Genomic DNA, 18,346 nt, shown 5'->3' on the forward strand with positions numbered 1-18,346 from the left:
AGCGCCCTGCCCCGAAACCCCGGCCGGGTGTTCTCCTGGGGATGCTGAAGGTCTAGCCCCGCTGGAGGGGAGGAAGGAGTTAGTTGGGGCAGGGCACACCCCAGGGGCCCAAGGAACATCCTCTCCTGGTTCTGCCTGGAGATCATCCACGTGCGCGAAGATAAATTACAAATCAAGAAAACCAGGTGCTCTGCTGTGCCCAGCACAGCTGGCGGAGGAGGTTGCTGGTGGGTGATGGAGGCTGGCTGCCGGCGGCGTGTGCGGGGTCCGGGTGGAGCAGCATCGTGCCGGTGGGGTTGGGAAGCGGAGCCTGGAGCGGGGCTCGCTGCAGGGAAGGGCAGGGATGACAGGATTACCCTGCCAAGCCCCAGCCTGTAATCCACAGTACCGTTCAGCCGGCCACGTTTAATCCCGCTACGTGCCCGGCTGGTGTCTGTAGGGCAGACGCTCGGCTGCGATGCCAGCAGGTCGCAGGGAGCTCTCCCCTGGGGAGGAGCAGGGACCTCTGCCCTTGTCCCTTGCACCGGCGGTGGGTTTGGGGATGGTACTGCAAGCCACCATGCCACCACTTTTATTTTTTCCTTAAACACATTGGCAGCATCAGTGTCACCCCCCCGGGACGGCTTCACCTCCCAGCAAGCAGTACCCAGCCTTTTTTTTTTCTTTCTTTTCTTTTTATAAATGAGCCTTTCACAAGGAAGGGAAAAATATTCCCAAGGTCCTTTCGGCTCCACATGGGTGCTCCTGCGTGCCCGTCTCAGTGACCTTGGCTGGTGCCTCCCGGCTCGGCCTCGTGCCGCCCGGCTGGCCGGCTGCCCGCTTCCCTCCCTGCCAGACGGGCTGCGCAGTGGGGGGCTCAGACCCCCCGCCCCCTCCCTGTCCCCCCATTCTCTTCGCCACAGCCTGGCTACCGCTGGGTGCCTGGCAAACAGGAGGAGCGGGGCTGCTTGTCCAGCTCCTTGGTGCGATGGGGACTCGTGGGGGGCCGGGGGCTCCCCCCCTTGCACCCTGTTGGTGCTGCCATGCCCCGGGCACGCACCGCAGCCAGGGTCCCACGGCACGCGTGTGTGCTGCACTCCCGCCCCATCCCCGTCGCTGCTGGGAGCTCGTGGCGCTCTCGCAGCAAGCCCCGGCACACTGGCAAGCTCACCGAGGGATCTGCCAGGGCCGCTGTGCTGGCGTAAATGAAAGCGTCGGCGTTGGTACCAACATCGGCCCTGCCTGCTCATCCCGTCTCTGTCTCACAGGGCACCGCGTGGAGCCGGGGGACCGGGGCGCCCCGGGGAGCCGCCATGCCCGCGTGCCCGCCGCAAGCCACGCCGAGGCCGCCCGCCGCCCCCTCGCCCTGCTGAGGCCATGGGGCTGCCGCTGCCACCACTGCGGGGATTTCAGCTCGGCAAAGGGACTCTCGGTGCCTCTGCCATGGTGACATGAAGTGGACAGCAAGGGACGCCGGACTGCTGGAAGGGAGAGAGCCTGCACAGGCGGCCTGCTAGTATTTTAATTTATTAGTAGTATTCAATTTTATTTTACCTATTTTTTTTTTGTTGGTTGGTTGCTTCTTCCCCTCCCCGGGGCTCGCGAGGGGAGGGGGCAGGCAGGGGAGAGGGGCCCCACCTCACCCCGCGGATGCAAGGATGACTGTGCTGGCCAGGGCCCGGCGGGGTATCCGGCAGCTCTCTCCGCAGGTGGTGTTGCTCCTGCTCTTCGCCTTTTGCCTGCTCAGTGTTTTCATCTCTGCGTATTATTTATATGGGTGGAAAAGGGGCTTGGAGCCCTCCGGGGACGTGGCGGGGCCGGACTGCGACGAGCCCAAGGTCGCCCCTTCCCGCTTGCTGCCACTGAAGACCCTCAAGGTGGCTGACTCCTCCCGCACAGACCCCTTGGTGCTGGTCTTCGTGGAGAGCCTCTACTCCCAGCTGGGCCAGGAGATCGTGGCCATTTTGGAGTCGAGTCGCTTCAAATACAGGACGGAGATCGCCCCAGGGAAGGGGGACATGCCCACGCTGACCGACAAGGACCGGGGACGCTTTGCCCTCATCATCTACGAGAACATCCTCAAGTACGTCAACCTGGACGCCTGGAACCGGGAGCTGCTGGACAAGTACTGTGTGGAGTATGGTGTGGGCATCGTCGGCTTCTTCAAGGTGTGTGTGGGGCGAACCGAGACCCCGTGGCCAGGCCGGGTGTGAGCAGGGGGCTCTGGGGTCCCAGTGCCCTGCAGGGACTGCTCCCTCCCCTGGCTTTCTGCAAGCAGCCCGAGTTGGTGTGGAGCCAGCCCGCAGCCTGGCATGGGGTGCAGGCTTCTCGCGGAGGGCACTGTCTTAGCCCTCTCCCCGTGGAAGGGTTGTGTGGCTCCTGGGTGTTTTGGGGGTAAAAACACACCTTTGGGATCAGCCTGGTTGCTTTTAGCATCCCATTTCCCAGCAGTGACCCTTGCTGGTGTCTGCCAAAAGCATGAGCAGGTATTTTGCTTGGCAGCCCTCTGCCCTTCTCCTGCCCAGGGCTCGCAGCCCCGGGGGGCTTTGACGTTGAACGTGAGCAGGATTGGGTGTGCAAGAGGGACAAGGGTGCCCCGGGCTCAGGAGAGGAAGGGGGGGGTCCCAGCACCCGGATCTCTGGGGGTGGTGAGCCACCTAACCCCTCGCCATGGCCATTGGTGACCCTGGTGAGCCCCTGCCTGCACAGCCAGGCTGGGCACTTGGCGTGCCTTTCAATGCCCTCGTCTCCAGCGTCGTCTCCTCCAGCTCCTGTCTCTCCCCATGCAGGCTAACGAGAACAGCCTGCTGAGCGCCCAGCTGAAGGGCTTCCCCCTCTTTCTGCACTCCAACCTGGCACTGAAGGACTGCAGCATCAACCCCAAGTCGCCCCTGCTGTACATCACGCGCCCCAGCGAGGTGGAGAAGGGCGTGCTCCCCGGGGAGGACTGGACCGTCTTCCAGTCCAACCACTCCACCTACGAGCCGGTCCTCCTGGCCAAGACCAAGTCGGCTGAGTCCATCCCGCACATGAGCGTGGACGCGGCGCTGCACACCACCGTGATGCAGGACCTGGGCCTCCACGATGGCATCCAGAGGGTGCTTTTTGGCAACAACCTCAACTTCTGGCTGCACAAGCTCGTCTTCGTGGACTCTGTCTCCTTCCTGACGGGCAAGAGGCTTTCCCTGCCCCTCAACCGCTACATCCTGGTGGACATCGACGACATCTTTGTGGGCAAGGAGGGCACGCGCATGAAGGTGGAAGATGTCAAGGTGCGGCTGTGATGTCCTGACTGGGTGCGGGGGGGATGCGTGGGGCTGGGTGCTTGTGCCTGCTCTGGGATGCTCCAGGGATGAGGTTTCCTGCCCCCAGAGCAACCCCTGGCCCTGTGGGAGCCCCTCTGCGAAGCTCTCGGGGACATGGGTCCTCGCCCTGGCATGGCAGCCATCCCCGCGACCGTGCGCTGAGGACATCTTGCTTTCTCTCCCCCCCTCCCAGGCACTATTCGACACGCAGAACGAGCTGCGCACCCACATCCCGAACTTCACCTTCAACCTGGGATACTCAGGGAAATTCTTCCACACGGGTGAGGAGGGCAAGGGCGTCGCTTTGCCTGTTGGTGCCATACGGCTGGTGTTGAGGCACAAACCGGTGCTCAAAGAGGCCAAATTTGGGGCTGCAGGAGGGTCCTCGGACATCCCACCCCACTGCCCCCCATCACCCAGTCACTGAAAGGGGCTCCCCCTCCCTCTGCCCCGGCTGCTGGCGCATGGCTCCGCGTGCCCGGCACTGACAGCGAGCATCGTGCCCGCAGGTACTGATGCCGAGGATGAAGGCGACGACCTGCTGCTGTCCTACGTGAGGGAGTTCTGGTGGTTCCCCCACATGTGGAGCCACATGCAGCCTCACCTCTTCCACAACCAGTCGGTTCTCGCCGAGCAGATGACATTAAACAAGAAATTCGCTGTCGTGAGTAAGATGCTGCCGGCAGGGGTGCTTGTGGTGGGGGGAGGATGGGAGAATGGGGGCAAAGACGCAGTGAGCTGCCTGGGTTGCCCGTTCAAGGGGAGATGTCATCTGTGCGTTGCAGCTGTGCCTGCCTAGCCCGGCACCGGGGGGATGCGGGGGTCCAACCCAGGGGGGATGCGGCGGTCTGACCCATGGCTCTGCAGGAGGAAGCGTTCTGCTTGGGTTGGCGTGTGCTGGGCTTTAACTGAGCCTAGGGTTGGGTGCTCAGCCCGGCACAGTTTGATGCTGTGCTGGGCAATGATGCAGGATCCTGGAGCGGTGGCCATGTGCCGGGAGGCTCCTGCTGATGGAAACTCCCTCTGCAGGCCAAGCTGTCGGGGACATGTTTGGTTTATAAAGGCAGGCTCTGACCTTCAGCTTGGTAAGGGGTTGTCCATCCTCTTGGACTGTCCTTTATCTGCCCTGGATAAAGCCGGCACTGAGGCCAGATCATGCTGTGATCGATTGGTTTGCTCACAGCTGTCTTGAATCCAAACCCAGTAAAGCCAGACCCAGTAATAATAATTTGGTCCTATGGCCTAAGAGAGGGATCTTCGGGCTAACTTGAATTAATTGTCTGATAATTAGAGGTGCTTAATTAGAAAGAGACCGGACCATCCCTACTTGGGATGGGCAGTTGTCCAGCTCAGAATTTCCAGGCTGTTTAGTATCTACTGATATAAACCAATTTACAGTCCTGTGTAGATTTATCTCCTCATTCTCCACAGAAAAGCTTTGCTGCTGTTGTTTTGTTGGTGACAGCAGAAATGGCAGGGATGAGGATGGTCCACGTGAAGCAGAGGAGCGAATGTCCACCCAGCGTGTCTGCTGCTGGGCTCCCTTTCACGGAGACAGCCCTGGTTAGGAGAGGATGTGCAGGCACAGCCCTGCCCTGGTTGCTCTCGAGAGGCACGAATTGGCTATTTGTAGTTGGGAATGGGCAGTCCCTTGGGGAGAGGTTGGTTTGGGACGTTGTGGATTTGGGGTCTCCATGGTCACCCACTCCCTGCTATCCTCTTTGCAGGAGCACGGCATCCCCACTGACATGGGGTACGCCGTGGCCCCCCACCACTCGGGTGTGTACCCCGTCCACGTGCAGTTGTATGAAGCTTGGAAGCAGGTTTGGTCGATCAAAGTGACGAGCACAGAGGAGTACCCCCACCTGAAACCTGCTCGCTATCGCCGTGGCTTCATCCACAATGGCATCATGGTAGGTGCCCAGGCTTTATCTCTGGTGCTTCTCTCCTCTGCCTCCCCCACCAAAACCCAGAACCTCGGCGGGTGGTTTCTGGGCAGCTCAGATGCTTCTGTTTGAGGGGGCTGTGCCCTCTCCTCGTCCTGCATGGGGGAAGCTCGTGTGAGGACAATTTTTGGCTTCTGCATCTGTCCACCTCCCTCCCTTGTGCGCATCAGGATTCAAGTCAAAGGTGGTGAGGGGCAGTGGAGCCAATCCTGACCTCTGAGGGGTTGAGGACCCCTTTTTGTTTGGGAGGAGGAAGGGGACCCAGCCCTGGATGCTCCATCCATGTCTTTCTCCTGCCCCAGGTACTCCCCCGGCAAACCTGCGGCCTCTTCACACACACCATCTTCTACAACGAGTACCCCGGTGGCTCCAGTGAGCTGGACAAAATCATCAACGGGGGTGAACTGTTCCTGACCGTGCTCCTCAACCCTGTGAGTACTGCCGTCCGGCTGCCCGGGGACAGACGGACAGGTGTCTCTTGCAGAGCCGTCCCCCAGTGCCACTGTGGGCAACGTCCCCAACGTCCTCGGCCAGGGTGGGAGCTGTTTGCGTGGGACGGCTGCTGGGTGAGGCTCTGCTAACCCCTGCTCCGTCCTCTCCGCTTCAGATCAGCATCTTCATGACCCATCTGTCCAATTACGGCAACGACCGCCTGGGCTTGTACACCTTCAAGCACCTGGTCCGCTTCCTCAACTCCTGGACCAACTTGAAGCTGCAGACGCTGCCGCCTGTGCAGCTGGCACAGAAATACTTCCAGATCTTCTCCGAGGAGAAGGACCCACTGTGGCAGGTACCCCTCGTGCCTGGAATGGAGGGAATAGGAGGCGTTTCGCCTCTTTGTGGTTCTGCAGGCGGTGCCAGGAAGGAGTTTGCTCCGTAGAGCTGGAAACAACCCCAGTCTTTGCCCTGCCTGCTGAGCAGCGTGGCCTCCCCGTGCGTCTGCTCGGGCTGGAGGGGGCTGAGCAGTGGTGCGCGGTCCCGTCCAGGCTGCCCTGTCTCTAATCCTCCCTCGCTGCGTTTCAGGATCCCTGTGAAGACAAGCGTCACAAAGACATTTGGTCCAAAGAAAAGACCTGTGACCGATTCCCAAAGCTTCTCATCATCGGGCCTCAAAAAACAGGTGCTTCCCTTCACCCTCGGTGCTATGAGCATGCTGGGAGGCTTTCCGGGTCCCCCGTGCACCCCCAAATAGCCTCTCTCGGCCCTCCTGCCCTGAAGCAGAGCTCGGAGGGAGATTTGGCCCAAGTCAGCTCTCACTTTCTCTCTATCCGAAGGAACGACTGCCCTTTATCTCTTCTTGGGGATGCACCCGGATCTGAGCAGCAACTACCCCAGCTCAGAGACCTTCGAGGAGATACAGTTCTTCAACGGACACAACTATCACAAGGGCATCGACTGGTAGGTCTCCCGGCTGCGGGGGCTGAGCTGGGAGCGCCGGTTCCTTCAGAAACAGGAGCAGCGGTGCCGCGGGGTTTCCCATCGGCCTCGCAGCCATCAGGCTCTTGGCGGAGGGTCCCTGGGTGCTGCAAGGTGGGATGAATCCTGTGCAGGCTCTGCCCTTTGCAAGGGCATGCTCATGCACTGCCTTCAGGCCATCACACTGCCATGGTTTATCCCTGAGATGTCCTGAAGGCAAAGGCCACTCTCCAAGACTCAGAAGTGCCCTCGGCAGAAGCCATGTGTGTGTGTGTTCATCTGCTACCTCCTGGTTTTGGGGTCTGCCTGGGGAATCTGGTGAGGCCTGGCCCTCCAAAATGGCTGGAGGGGATTGTGGAGCCCCAGGCTGTGCGTCAGACCTGGAGGGACCCTGCAGGATTAGCACATAGTACAGAGTGTCTGAGATGTCACCTGGAAGGGGAGGTGCTGGGGACATCTCGTGGTGCCCGTCTGCCTGCCTCACGCTGTGCATCCCCCAGGTACATGGAGTTCTTCCCCATTCCCTCCAACACCACCTCTGACTTCTACTTCGAGAAAAGTGCCAACTACTTTGACTCAGAAGTGGCTCCCCGGCGAGCCGCGGCCCTGCTCTCCAAGGCCAAAGTCATCACCATCCTCATCAACCCTGCAGATCGAGCCTACTCCTGGTATCAGGTGAGCTGCCCGCCTCTGTCTCTCCCCCGGCTTGGGCAGCCCCGTGGGGTGGTGGGCAAGGGGCTTCCCTCCATCAGCTTGGTTTGGGAGGTGGGGTGGCTGCGGATGCCGCGCTTCTTGGCTGAACAAGACGTGTGAGGACATGGCGTGGTGGCCTGGGAGCCGCGGTGCCTCGTGGGCAGCCCAGGACTTCGGTTGCCCCAGGAACAAACCTGCCTTTCTCATGCCTGACAGCACCAGCGAGCTCACGACGACCCGGTTGCCCTGAAATACACCTTCCACGAGGTGATCACGGCGGGACCCGAGGCTGCTCCGAAGCTCCGGACCCTGCAGAACCGCTGCCTGGTGCCGGGTTGGTACGCCACCCACATCGAGCGCTGGCTGAACAGCTACCATGCCAACCAGGTAGGTATGGGAGCACCCCACTCCTACAGTGGCAGCACCCTGGGGAGCCCCCCTCGCCCAAGCAAGGATGAGCAGGGAGGAGAGCTTGGGTCCCAAGTCAGTTGCGAGGGTGCTCCCGTGGGAGCTGCTTTTATTATACCTTAATAACCATGGGGAGAAGAGTGAAAGTACTTGGGGAAGGTGCAGAGGGCAGATATTGTGCAAGAAGGAAACCCTTGTAGTGTGAGGTTGGCGATGGATGATGCACAAAGATGTCCTTGTGTTGGTCCTGGGCAGGCAGGTCCTTCTGTTGGTCCTCTGGCAAGCAGGGTTGAAAGGGGGCCGTGGGGTGTAGGACTGTGGGTGGCTCCGCAGGGGCACCCACCGCTCACCCACCACTCTCGGCCACAGACCCCCACGGGGCTGCCTTATCTGGTGTCACCGCAGCATCGAAGCAGGACAAAAATAGCGGGTGAAGCCGCCCATGGTTCGAGCTGCCTGCAGGGGAAATGGGAGCTGGATGCCAGCCCTGCTGTGACCCGCACAGTGGAGCGCTGCTGGCAGTGTACGGGCTCAGTCCCTGGATGATTTTTCCACTGTCATTTACCCTTATAAAGTCTATTAGTTGTCTGCTTCTGGCGTAATTGCTGTAATGCAATCCTGGCTGGCTGTGGGTCGAGCGGCCCTGAGCCGAAGCTCTGATGTTGTCCTGGATGGAGCCTGGCCCTGGCTTTTATTTGCATTTAATTTTCCAGCCCTCAGTGTAAGTGAACACCAGGGCACGTTAGCATTCAAAAGGGGACCCTGCGTGGGCTGGTGGCAAATTTGGCTCCAAGATGGCAAAAGGTGCAGCGAAGGCGTCGTTGTACCCCAGGAGAGCAGGGCTGGGAGCCAGCAGCACCTCACCGCCCTGCCTTGCTCCTTGCAGATCCTGGTCCTGGACGGCAAGCTGCTCCGAACAGAACCCGCCAAAGTGATGGAGACAGTCCAGAAATTCCTCGGTTTGACCAACTTCATAGATTATCACAAGACCCTGGCGTGAGTCCTTCCCCGAGCTTCTCCTTCCTCCAACCTGCCGTTGCTCCCAGTGCAGCGGGTTGCCCCTGGGGACACCCAGTGCTGTCCCGGGGCAGCACCCAGTGCTTGGGCTCACTGTGGAGCTGCTGCTGGTTTTGATGAGACCAGGGTTTCACTTGAGGCTGGAACAGCAGCTCCTCATTGCTGTGACCTACACTGGGGTAGCTGCAATCAGAAATAATGTTCAACAAGCACCCCTCTTTGCTGTGCTTACCCAGACACCGCGGGGGGGATGGTGGTGTCATTCCGGGCAGCCCAGGAGCAGCTCTGGGCTCCTGGAGCAGAGTTCAGGGGTGCATTCGTGTTGCATGTGACGGTGTTGAGCCCCAGCACCCTGGCTCCTCGTGCACGCACTGCAGAGAGCAGCTCTTGCTGCTGGCCGTGTGGCACCACTGTGGGTGTCACCTTGCTCTGAGCCTTCCAGACATTAAAGCCCACCGTGGGAAGCAGGAGCCCCCAGAGCTCCTAGAAAAATAATAATTTACCTCTGCGCAGGGCTTGCCTGTATGTGGCTGCTCTGAGCCTGCACCCAGGTGCTTTGGGGCTCTTGAGGGCACCCAGGGCCAAAGGTGCCGCAGAAAATAATAATTAAACCCACGTAGACCCCCGTGCTCCCTCAGCAGGGCAATGCAGTGATGAATGAACCTTGGTGGGCTGCTTGCTGTGAGGCTGCACAGGGAACCTGTTGTACGAGGGGGTCAATAACGAGATGTTAGCTGGGCTGCGGATTAAAAAGAGGTGGAGAAGTGCCCCTGTGCAGGGCTGGGCAGCAGCGGGGCTTGTCGGGCAGCGTGCTTGTCTGCGGAAGGCGTGGGGGGGCGAGAGGGGTGAGGCAGAGCTCTCGTTTCGCAGGTTTGACCCAAAGAAAGGATTCTGGTGTCAGCTTCTGGATGGAGGGAAAACGAAATGCTTGGGAAAGAGCAAAGGGAGGAAGTACCCCGAGATGGATTCGGATGTGAGTATGCAGAAAGCCTCCCGGGACGGTCCCGAGCAGGGCTGGGGGGGCCGTGGCGGGCTCAGGGCTGGCCCCCCTGACCCTCCTCTCTGTTCTCCCGTTGCAGTCGCGCGCCTTCCTGCGGGACTATTACAGGGACCATAACATAGAGCTCTCCAAGCTCCTGTACAAAATGGGGCAGACGCTGCCCACCTGGCTGCGGGAGGAGCTGCAGAGCACCAGGTAGCTGCCGCCTGCTGCCCGCCCAGCAATACCCGAGCGGGGCCGACCCCTGCGCCCGGCGGGACCTTCCTCAGCAATACCCGGCCGCCGCCGTGGAGGGGACCCCCAGGAGTGGACGGCTGCGCCGGAGGCTGCCCGAGCAGCCTACCCCACACCTGTTTCTCTTTCATTTTATTTTTCCTTTTTAATTCCTGGGCCTGTCGGTGAGGTCCCTTCCCGCCCCGCTTCAACATGGGGAAGTGGCACAAATTCCCCCTTTCTCTGCCCAAAACGGGCCCTGACTCCCCTGGGCCTGAGGGCGGTGGCAGAGCCGTCCCTCACCTCCTGGTGCGAGGGTGGAGGAGCCGCTCTGGGCACGCTGGAGGTGACTTTGCTGAGCTGGAGCAGAGGAATGGAGCTGGTGGAGACCCAAAGCACAGAGGGACCCAGACCCGCTCCTGCCATCGGCCCCGCGGCGGGAAGCGGGAGAGTTTGCCGGATTCCGCCGACACCTACTTGGAAAAGCTGCAAAGAAGGCGAATTTTTCTTTCAAAGACTCAGGCACGATTTCTTTTGTCATCTCCATTCATTTTCAAGCTCCTCAACCTGTTCCTCCCCCTCCGTGGGCAGCGCGGTGGGACTGCGGCCGAGCAGGAGAAGGGTCCGGTGTGCTGGCCCCAGCGTGCTGGCCCTGGCACGCTCCCCGGCACGCTCCTGTCCCCCCCCAGCCCCCCCTTGCGATCTTGTACATGTGTGGTGTTTCCTGTGGTAAAGCCGAGTGGCACACGGTGTCCCCCGGCACGGAGGAGAGCTGGCCCTCGGGGACAGGGCGGACATTGGGATAACGGCAATCAGAAGGATTCTGAGAACTTCAAACCTCTTGAATATTAAAAGCGAAAGTATTTTAATAATGTTGGGGTGCGGGGGGTGGGGTGGGGAGGGTTCGTTTGGTTCCCATTTTGCAGGGGGTTGTTTTTCTTTGGTGCCAGAATTTGTACCTAAACCCTGAGGGTTTTACGTGGTCTCTTTGGTTGTTACATGTGACGTGGACGAAGGTCAGTGGGGAAACGGGGGACAGTTTCCCAGCCGGAGACGTGTCTTTATACCGGTGGTGCCGTACAGAGCTGCAGCCCCGGCTCTGCCTCTCCTGCGCCCCGTCCTGTCCCCTGGGTTTTGCTGCCGGGGCTGGCAAATGAGACTGAGCCATCACGGGTTTACCGGGATAAGGGCCCAAATTCCCCCTGGGATGGAGCTGCTCCGCAGGGTGCGGGATGCCAGCGGTTGCTGCTGGAGGTGGACGCGGTACCCGGGATGCTGCCCTCGCCTCCAGAGCAGGGGCCAGGGCAGCGGGGGGGGGACGACACGTGGCGTTTTACCCCAGGTGACGGAGGGGCCCCGCTGGCAGCCGGGGTTCCCACCCAGTTATTTTTGCGGGAGCCCCTGTAGCCGTGCGTGGGGGCCATGGGGGAGCTGCACCTCCCCTCTGCTCCTCCGTGGGGTTGTGTTGGGAGAGGCTCCCGGGCGCTGGTGTAAGGTCCTGTTGAACCAACTGCTAATAAATCGGGGGGCTCTGGTTTTACTCGCTGGTTGTTTCTCTCCTCGCTGGCAGGATCCAGCCCTCCCCCCGGGGCGTCCCATCTGCCTCCAGGGACTTTTGGGCCCATCTTTTGTGAGGATTCGGGGAGGACAGGGGTGCGCGTGGGAGCAGCCCTCCGTGCACGAGGTGGCAGCAGCCGTCTAGTCCTGGATCCGGCCACGCTGCGCAGCTGCCCGCGGCCTCCTGTTCCCGGGATGGGGCCCGCAGCCAGACGGGACAGCATCCAGCACCGACTGTGTTAGCACTGAGGCAGGCATGTTGGGGGGGCCGGGGGGATCCCTGCTTGCCTTCTCCCCCCTGCCTGATTAGCCAGTCCCTGCCTGCCAGAGCCTGCCCGCCCGTCTGCTGCCTCCCCGCCGCCTTCTGCAGCCCGGCCCCTACGAAGCACTGGAGGAAACGAAGACGGAGCCTAATTAATCCCAGCCGGGTTTGTTTGAACCTGTCGGAGTGACAAACGATGTGCAGTGCCGCTGGAACTGCCGGACGAAGGAGAGGGGACTGCGAGAGGAGAGCCGTGGGCTGCCTGCCTGCCTGCCCACACCCCCGGGGCTGCCTGCCTGGACAAGGAAGCTTTTAATTTTTGGCCATGCTGGAGCAAAGCCAGGCCCTGCACCCTACGCCGTTACCCCGTGGTTCGCTTCCCGGTGTCCCCGAACCCGGGGGGGAGCGGTGGGGCTGTGCCCAGGGCTGGCCCCCAGCCCCCATCATCCCCATGCCAGCCCCAGGTGACGGGCAACCCGCCCCGGCTCAGCCGGGCTGCCCCAGGTGGGACCAGCTGCTGCCCAGCTTGGCCCCGAGTTAATTGCTTGTTAATTAACGGGGCCAGGAGCACAGCCCGGCCCTATGTCATGGCCCCAGGGTGCCCCAGGAGGATGAGGAGGGCTCTGCCCTCCCACGGCCGCAGGAGAGCCTTGGGGAGGAAGGCTCTGTCCCCCTCGCCCATGGCCCGCCTTGGCACGGGTGATGTTTTCTAGCTTCTGTGTCTGCCGAAAATGTGCAAACTCGGCGAAATCAGTGCCGAGCTGGGCAAGGGCCAGGGGCTGGGCGCCTGCGGCTGGCAGGGCCCCAGGGGGAGCGGGAGCCCTCGCCAGCATCCCCGCTCGGGGCTCAAACCCCGCCGTGCCCCCAGGCTGCTCCCCCTCCCCAGCTGGGGGCTGCCCGGGGCCATCCCTGCTGTGGCCTCATCCCACAAATGCTCGCTGGAGACCCCAAGGCAGCCCCTGCCCGGCTCTGCGCCCCTGGGGGGGCTGCGTGGGGAAGTGGGTGGGACCCCCAGCCTCCTGGGGGTCCCGGAGGTCTCATTGCTGAGCCCGAGGCTGCTCTAGGCCCTCCGCAGCCCCAGCCCACAGGCAGGAGGGGAGAGCAGGGCCATGGTGGTGAGGGCTGGCTTTCCTGCCCGTGACGAGCCGCTGTGGGGTCGGGTCCAGCCCTGGGGGCTGCTCTCTGCACCTCGATTCATCCTGCAGCCGTGCCTTGACACATCCCGTATCCACGTCCTGACACATCCCGTGTCTGTGCCCCAACGTGTCCCACGTCCTCCCTGGCTGCTTGGGGATGTGCCGGTGAACCCCCACTGCAGACGGCTGCAGGAGGGACGTGGAGCCCGGCAGCGCCCAGGCTGCGGTTTGCATGGGGCCAGGCAATGCCGGTGGTGCCGCAGCCCGCCAGGCCGGCAGGGAGGGATGTCAGAAGCAAGATGCATGGCTTGTCTGGCCGGGCATGGGGCTGGGTAGATGCAGGTGGCCTGCGGTCCCCCTCCCTGTCCCCAGCACAGCTGCACAGGACAGGGGTCAGATCCTCCTCCCGGTTGCCTCCCAGGGCAGCAGGGTGGCTGCAGTCCTGCCCCCCCATGCAGCTGGTGCGTGATCCCCTGTCACCCCACAGCCACGCAGAGCCACCCGCACCGGCATTGACACAGCCCCTGACCTCCCCAGGGGCCGTGAGGGCCGGCTCCTGCTGAGGTCCAAGCTGCCATGCCGGCGGCCGTGCTGCCTGCCGCATGGGTCTCACTGGAACAGGGATTTTGGCAGGAGGGCTGGAGGCGCAGCGCTGTGCTCCCAGAGCTCCATCGGATGGGTCGGGGAGGTGGGAGCTGCAGGAAGAGGGAAAAGCTGAGAGATTCCCGGGTTCCTGCCAGGATCACTTGGGGGGTTTATAAGCCTGGAAAGGCAGATGATTTACAGACCCCCGCTCCCCCCATCTGCTACTAGAGAGCGCGGCTCAGCCATGTACGGCACAGCCCTGGGCAGGGTGGGCATTAACAGCCCACTCTGGAAAGGGGGGACTGGAGTCAAGTTCCCAGTTTCGCAGCCTCGCTTGATTTAAAACCCCCATTGCTTGCCCAGCCCTGGGAAGGAGGGGATGGAGAGGGGTTTCGCAGCGTGTCCAGCTGGGGAATGAGGTGGCAGTGCCGGCAGTCGGGGTGCACGTACGCTGCGGCCGGCTCCTCCTGCCCCGCTGCCGGCAGTGCCCCGGCTCCACACGGGTGCTGCGGGCATGTGGGATGCAAACCCCTGCGGGGGGACCTCTTGCCTTCCATCGTCTGGTGGGCGCAGTGGGTGGCGGGACAAGGAAAGAAACCTCTTGGATGTCTTGAAAGCCATCTCCTGTGATGGCTTCCCGAAGCGGGCAGAGGTGGGGGTGCTCGGCAGTTTTTGGGTGGGATGCAGACTCCAAGCGCTCCGTGCTGTGTCCAGCCTTTACAGCCTGCTGAAGCTCGACATTTAAATCAAGCTTTACAATGAGACTTAGTAGAAATCAGAATTATTTCAATCAAAAAATGTCTATACCATGGTTTTATGTTGGAAAAATCTCGCTGTGACCCTCCCCACCAAGCTAACAACCTCCTATTTCTGCTCCTCCAAGGAGGTACATGAAAGGGGCCCAGTCCGGCAAGCACGAACCTGTCCAAGACCTCGGCTCTGAAAACCTAGCAAGGGAGTCGGGAAGGGACATGGAAACTGCTCTTTCGCAGGGAGAAACAAGGGTGGGTTTGCATCCTATAAATAACAGAGATCACCAACAGTGGGAGCCTCTTGCTCCCCTGAGAAAGGCATCCCTAGACCAGATGGCTGGAGGTTAAAACCAGATGACGCAAATATTTCACACCACGGCAGGATTGCGAAAGCGGCGATGGCTTCGCATCTTCCACAGCCCTTTCCTCCAGGCTGGGGACCTCCTCCCCGGGGATTTTGTCATGGAGGTGGGGTGCGGGTGTGACAGACAGGGACTTGCGTGGACGGGGAGGTGGCAGAGGTGCTGCCGGTGGGGCTCTGGCTGCGGTCAGGCTCCTGCTGGGATGATGGGACCCTCATGGACGGTCAGATTTGGGGCAGCCGAAAGCCTCCTGAGACCCCATGCAGTGCCACCCAGCAGTGCTGTGTGCTGGGAGGGGACAGCGGCCGTGCCAGCCCCGCTGGAGGGCCATGTCCCTTTGCATGACCCCTGCAGCTGCTGGGACGTGACCTTGGCTCTCCAGCCCTGGCACTCACTGCATCCTTGTCGTGGGACGTGTGACCAGAGGGAGGACGATGCCTAGGCAGGGGGGAACAGTGCAAGTCACCAAGTCCTTGAATAAGAGCCATGCAAAATATTTCTTCTAATGCCTCTCGTGATTTTGAAGTGACGTATTTACAATTTGCAATAAAATAATGCTAAATTCTGGTGTCCGAAAAATGTCAATGTATTTTTATAATATCTATGTTTATCTACCCCCGGATTACAAAGCCGATGATAGAAATCTTTTTGTAAAAGTTGTACATTTTCCTGTAAAGGTTTATAGGTCTCGTTTTGAAGATACAAATGTATAGAATGTCTTCTATACATTAGAAGACATTTATATATAAGATATTTGCAACACCTAAGACTGTAAATACGAATCGCCCATTTAAATATCACAGCCTAAATCAGAAAACGCTGGAGATGTAAAATAGACTTGAAATGTCAAAAGGCAGATGACGAAAAGATGTTTCTTCCATCCGGGAAAATTTTCTTATAACCCATTTCCATTAATCCCGGCTTTCCGGTGGCTGTAGTTAACCCAGTTCTGTGAGTGGTATTTGTTTTAAAGAGGAGACGTGGTGATGGGCAGCTCGGGGCTGTAACCCCGCGGGGCTCCACTGGGAGCCGGACCCCTCCAGCCCCACGAAGCTCCTGGGCTGATGCCCCCCCTTAGCATCCCCCTCATCTCAGCCCCACATCCCCCCTCCCTCCCCACCTGCTAGCCCCCCCCCCGCCCCCCATCCTGCATCCCGCCGGCCTCCTGCAAGGCGCCTTTGTCCCTTCCCGCGCCGTTTATTATTAAAACCAGGTGTCGGAGCGGCTCCGAGCCCGGGGGGAGCCGGGGCCGCTTCCCGGGGGTCTCGGGGCAGGGAAGCAGCCAGTTGTCCCCCCGCAGAGGGGCCGCAGGGGTGCGGGGGGATGAACTGGGGGGCAGCTCCAGCTCCCCAAGGAACGGGACTCCCCAGGGACAGGGCGCTCGGTGGGTTTCTCGCAGCTGGGGCCGGCGGGGTCAGCACGGAAGGGGTGTCCCAATGTCTTCTGGCTCCTAACGCAAGTGCTGCCGGCTGGCAAAGCTAGAACTAGGCGGGTTTTGCACGAGTGGAAAAAGATAGGGGCTGATAAGGTGGTTCTGGTTTAATAATGCAGGGGACAGCTGGGAGGCAGGCGGAGCGAGGCCAAGTTGGGAGGCTCAGGGCAGCTTTAGGATGAGGAAGGGCTGTGAGGTGATGCTGAACCCTGGAGAAAAGCAAAGGCAGACACTAAACGAGGCTCCAGGCGCTGAGGGTGTGCAAAGGGTGACAAGATGCGGATGGCTCTAGCTGTCCTGGCAGCTTTTCATTCAGCAAATCCAGCTTCTAGCCACGAAAATGCAGATATCGCTTCTCTGGGCTCAGGGAGTGACAAAAATCGTGCTGGTACCAGCACATTCCCACTGCTGAGGGGCTGGCACTGCTGTGGAGGTGTAACTCAACCCATATAATATACAGGTTTCAACCATTTTAATAATTTTCCTCCTCTTTTTAAGGCCTGCGGGGACTTGGCGCTGTTTGTTTGCTGGTGCAAATCTTGCTTTCGGGATGCTGCTCGCCGTGGGCTGCTCGCCTCTCCCCTGCCTGCTGGCCCCAGGCAGGGATGCTGCCTTCCCCAGAGACCGCGGTGCTGCCCAGAGCTGCTGGAGCATCCCCAGCAAGTCCCTGTCCTCGTCCCTCCCCGGGACAACATCTGTGGCTCCTTTGCAGGGCACTTGGGCAGCGAGAGAGGAGAAACTCAGGAGTCAGGGCTGCTAGAGGGGCTTTCCAGCTCTAGGTACAGAGGAGCGAATGTTAAAGGGTTTCCTGCTGTCGCACATCTGGGTTGAGTTTCACCGCCGGTCCCTCCCCGTGCACCGTGGGGGCTGCTGCCGCTGGAGCCACTGGGACTTGGAGAGCCGTGACGTGGGTCCCAGCACCGAGGCAGGCGGGGAAGGGTGCTCGGGGACGTCTCCCCCCCCCCTTGCACAGGGGGCTCAGCGTGGCAGAGAGCCCACCTCAGCCCCCATCTTCCCAGCCCTTCCTCCGCAGCCAGGCGCGAGCAGCCCAGCCCTGCCGACCACCCAGGCGAGCTGGGCTCGCCACAGCCACCCCCGGGACCCTCTGCCTCCTCGTCCTTCCCCACCACCTCCATCCACCCGCCCTCACCCGGGTTTGCTGGGATGCTTTCTCCCCACTGTCCCTTCCATGCAGGGCATCACCTCCGCCCTCCCCTGCCCTGTGTCCTGCAGGGCTGGTGGCCACGTGGGTGCCGTGCAGCCAGACGGCAGTGCCACAGCCAGGCCCTGCGGCAGAGAGGGAACGGGCTGGTCCTGTCCACATGCAATGCCGCTGTCACGCATACACACACTCCCCTGCAGCACGCTGTCCCCAGGGCCACCGGGAAGATGCTCCGACTGCCTGTCCTGCCCATCAGGGCTCATGGCGGGACCGACGAGCCGAGTGGGAGGATGATGCTGCCGGCAGCCGTGAGAGCTGGGCTGGCTCCCTGCCCCACTCCAGATGTTGTGCCGGGGCGAGGCCCGGGCACCCATCTCGCAAAAACCTCCCAAAAACCTCCGGCTCCCCCCTCAGCCCTAGCAAATAGGAGTGCACCTCCTGCCCCCGCCGCCATGCCGCTCCCAGCCTGGCAGGGGCAGGGGGGGACAGCATCTGCCACCTTATTTTGGCAGCGCCGGGCAAGCAGTTGCTGGGCTCCTCTTTGACATGAATTCACAGCCGCCGGCAGTGCCACCACCACTGGAGCCGAGATCTGCCAGCTCTTGCAGATGTCCCCCGGGGTGGGGGGGGTCCCAGCTGTGCACCCCCATGCAGGTAAGCAGGCTGTCCTCAGGGACCGCTCCGGCGCTGGCACAGGGTCCCATCGGTCAGGGTGGGCTGGGAGGGAGCTCTGCGGTGTGAAGGTGGGTGCAGCCCATGGGTGCATGGAGGCCTTTGGGGGGGGTGTGTTGCAGTGGGGAGGGGGCGGGGAGCGGCACAGCGAGCTGGACCCCTGCTCCGGGCTGCCGCTGGGGCCTCTTCCCTGGGCCACACACAGCCACAGGGATATTTATATAGGATGGGAGCAGAGCATCCAGCCCCACGCAGCCGTGTGCCTCCCCGTGCACACCCCCCCCAAAAGCCATACGGACCCAACATGAATCAAATGCCTCGAAATGAGCCAGAATAAATATTTTACGGTAAATTACCAAGGCTAATAATTATAAAAATCTGTACTTATGACCCAGAGCCAGGGGAAGATTTCCAAGCAGCTGGTGACCACATGGGTGATGGTCTCCCCC

At 61.1% G+C, this 18,346-nt stretch overlaps 1 protein-coding gene across 1 annotated transcript; it reads left to right on the forward strand.

Moving 5' to 3' along the window:
- The first annotated feature begins 1,291 nt into the window (after positions 1–1,291).
- NDST1 (N-deacetylase and N-sulfotransferase 1) lies at positions 1,292–10,955 on the forward strand. Its single transcript, XM_076349937.1, has 14 exons — positions 1,292–2,147; positions 2,769–3,251; positions 3,478–3,565; positions 3,794–3,948; positions 5,012–5,197; positions 5,533–5,661; positions 5,838–6,020; positions 6,254–6,350; positions 6,505–6,628; positions 7,147–7,321; positions 7,556–7,726; positions 8,634–8,743; positions 9,635–9,737; positions 9,844–10,955. Exons 1-14 carry the CDS (start codon positions 1,638–1,640, stop codon positions 9,961–9,963), a joined length of 2,634 nt encoding a protein of 877 aa, XP_076206052.1. The 5' UTR covers positions 1,292–1,637; the 3' UTR covers positions 9,964–10,955.
- Positions 10,956–18,346: the final 7,391 nt, after the last annotated feature.

Source organism: Aptenodytes patagonicus, chromosome 12 (genome assembly GCF_965638725.1).
Source record: "Aptenodytes patagonicus chromosome 12, bAptPat1.pri.cur, whole genome shotgun sequence".
Classification (NCBI taxonomy): domain Eukaryota; kingdom Metazoa; phylum Chordata; class Aves; order Sphenisciformes; family Spheniscidae; genus Aptenodytes; species Aptenodytes patagonicus.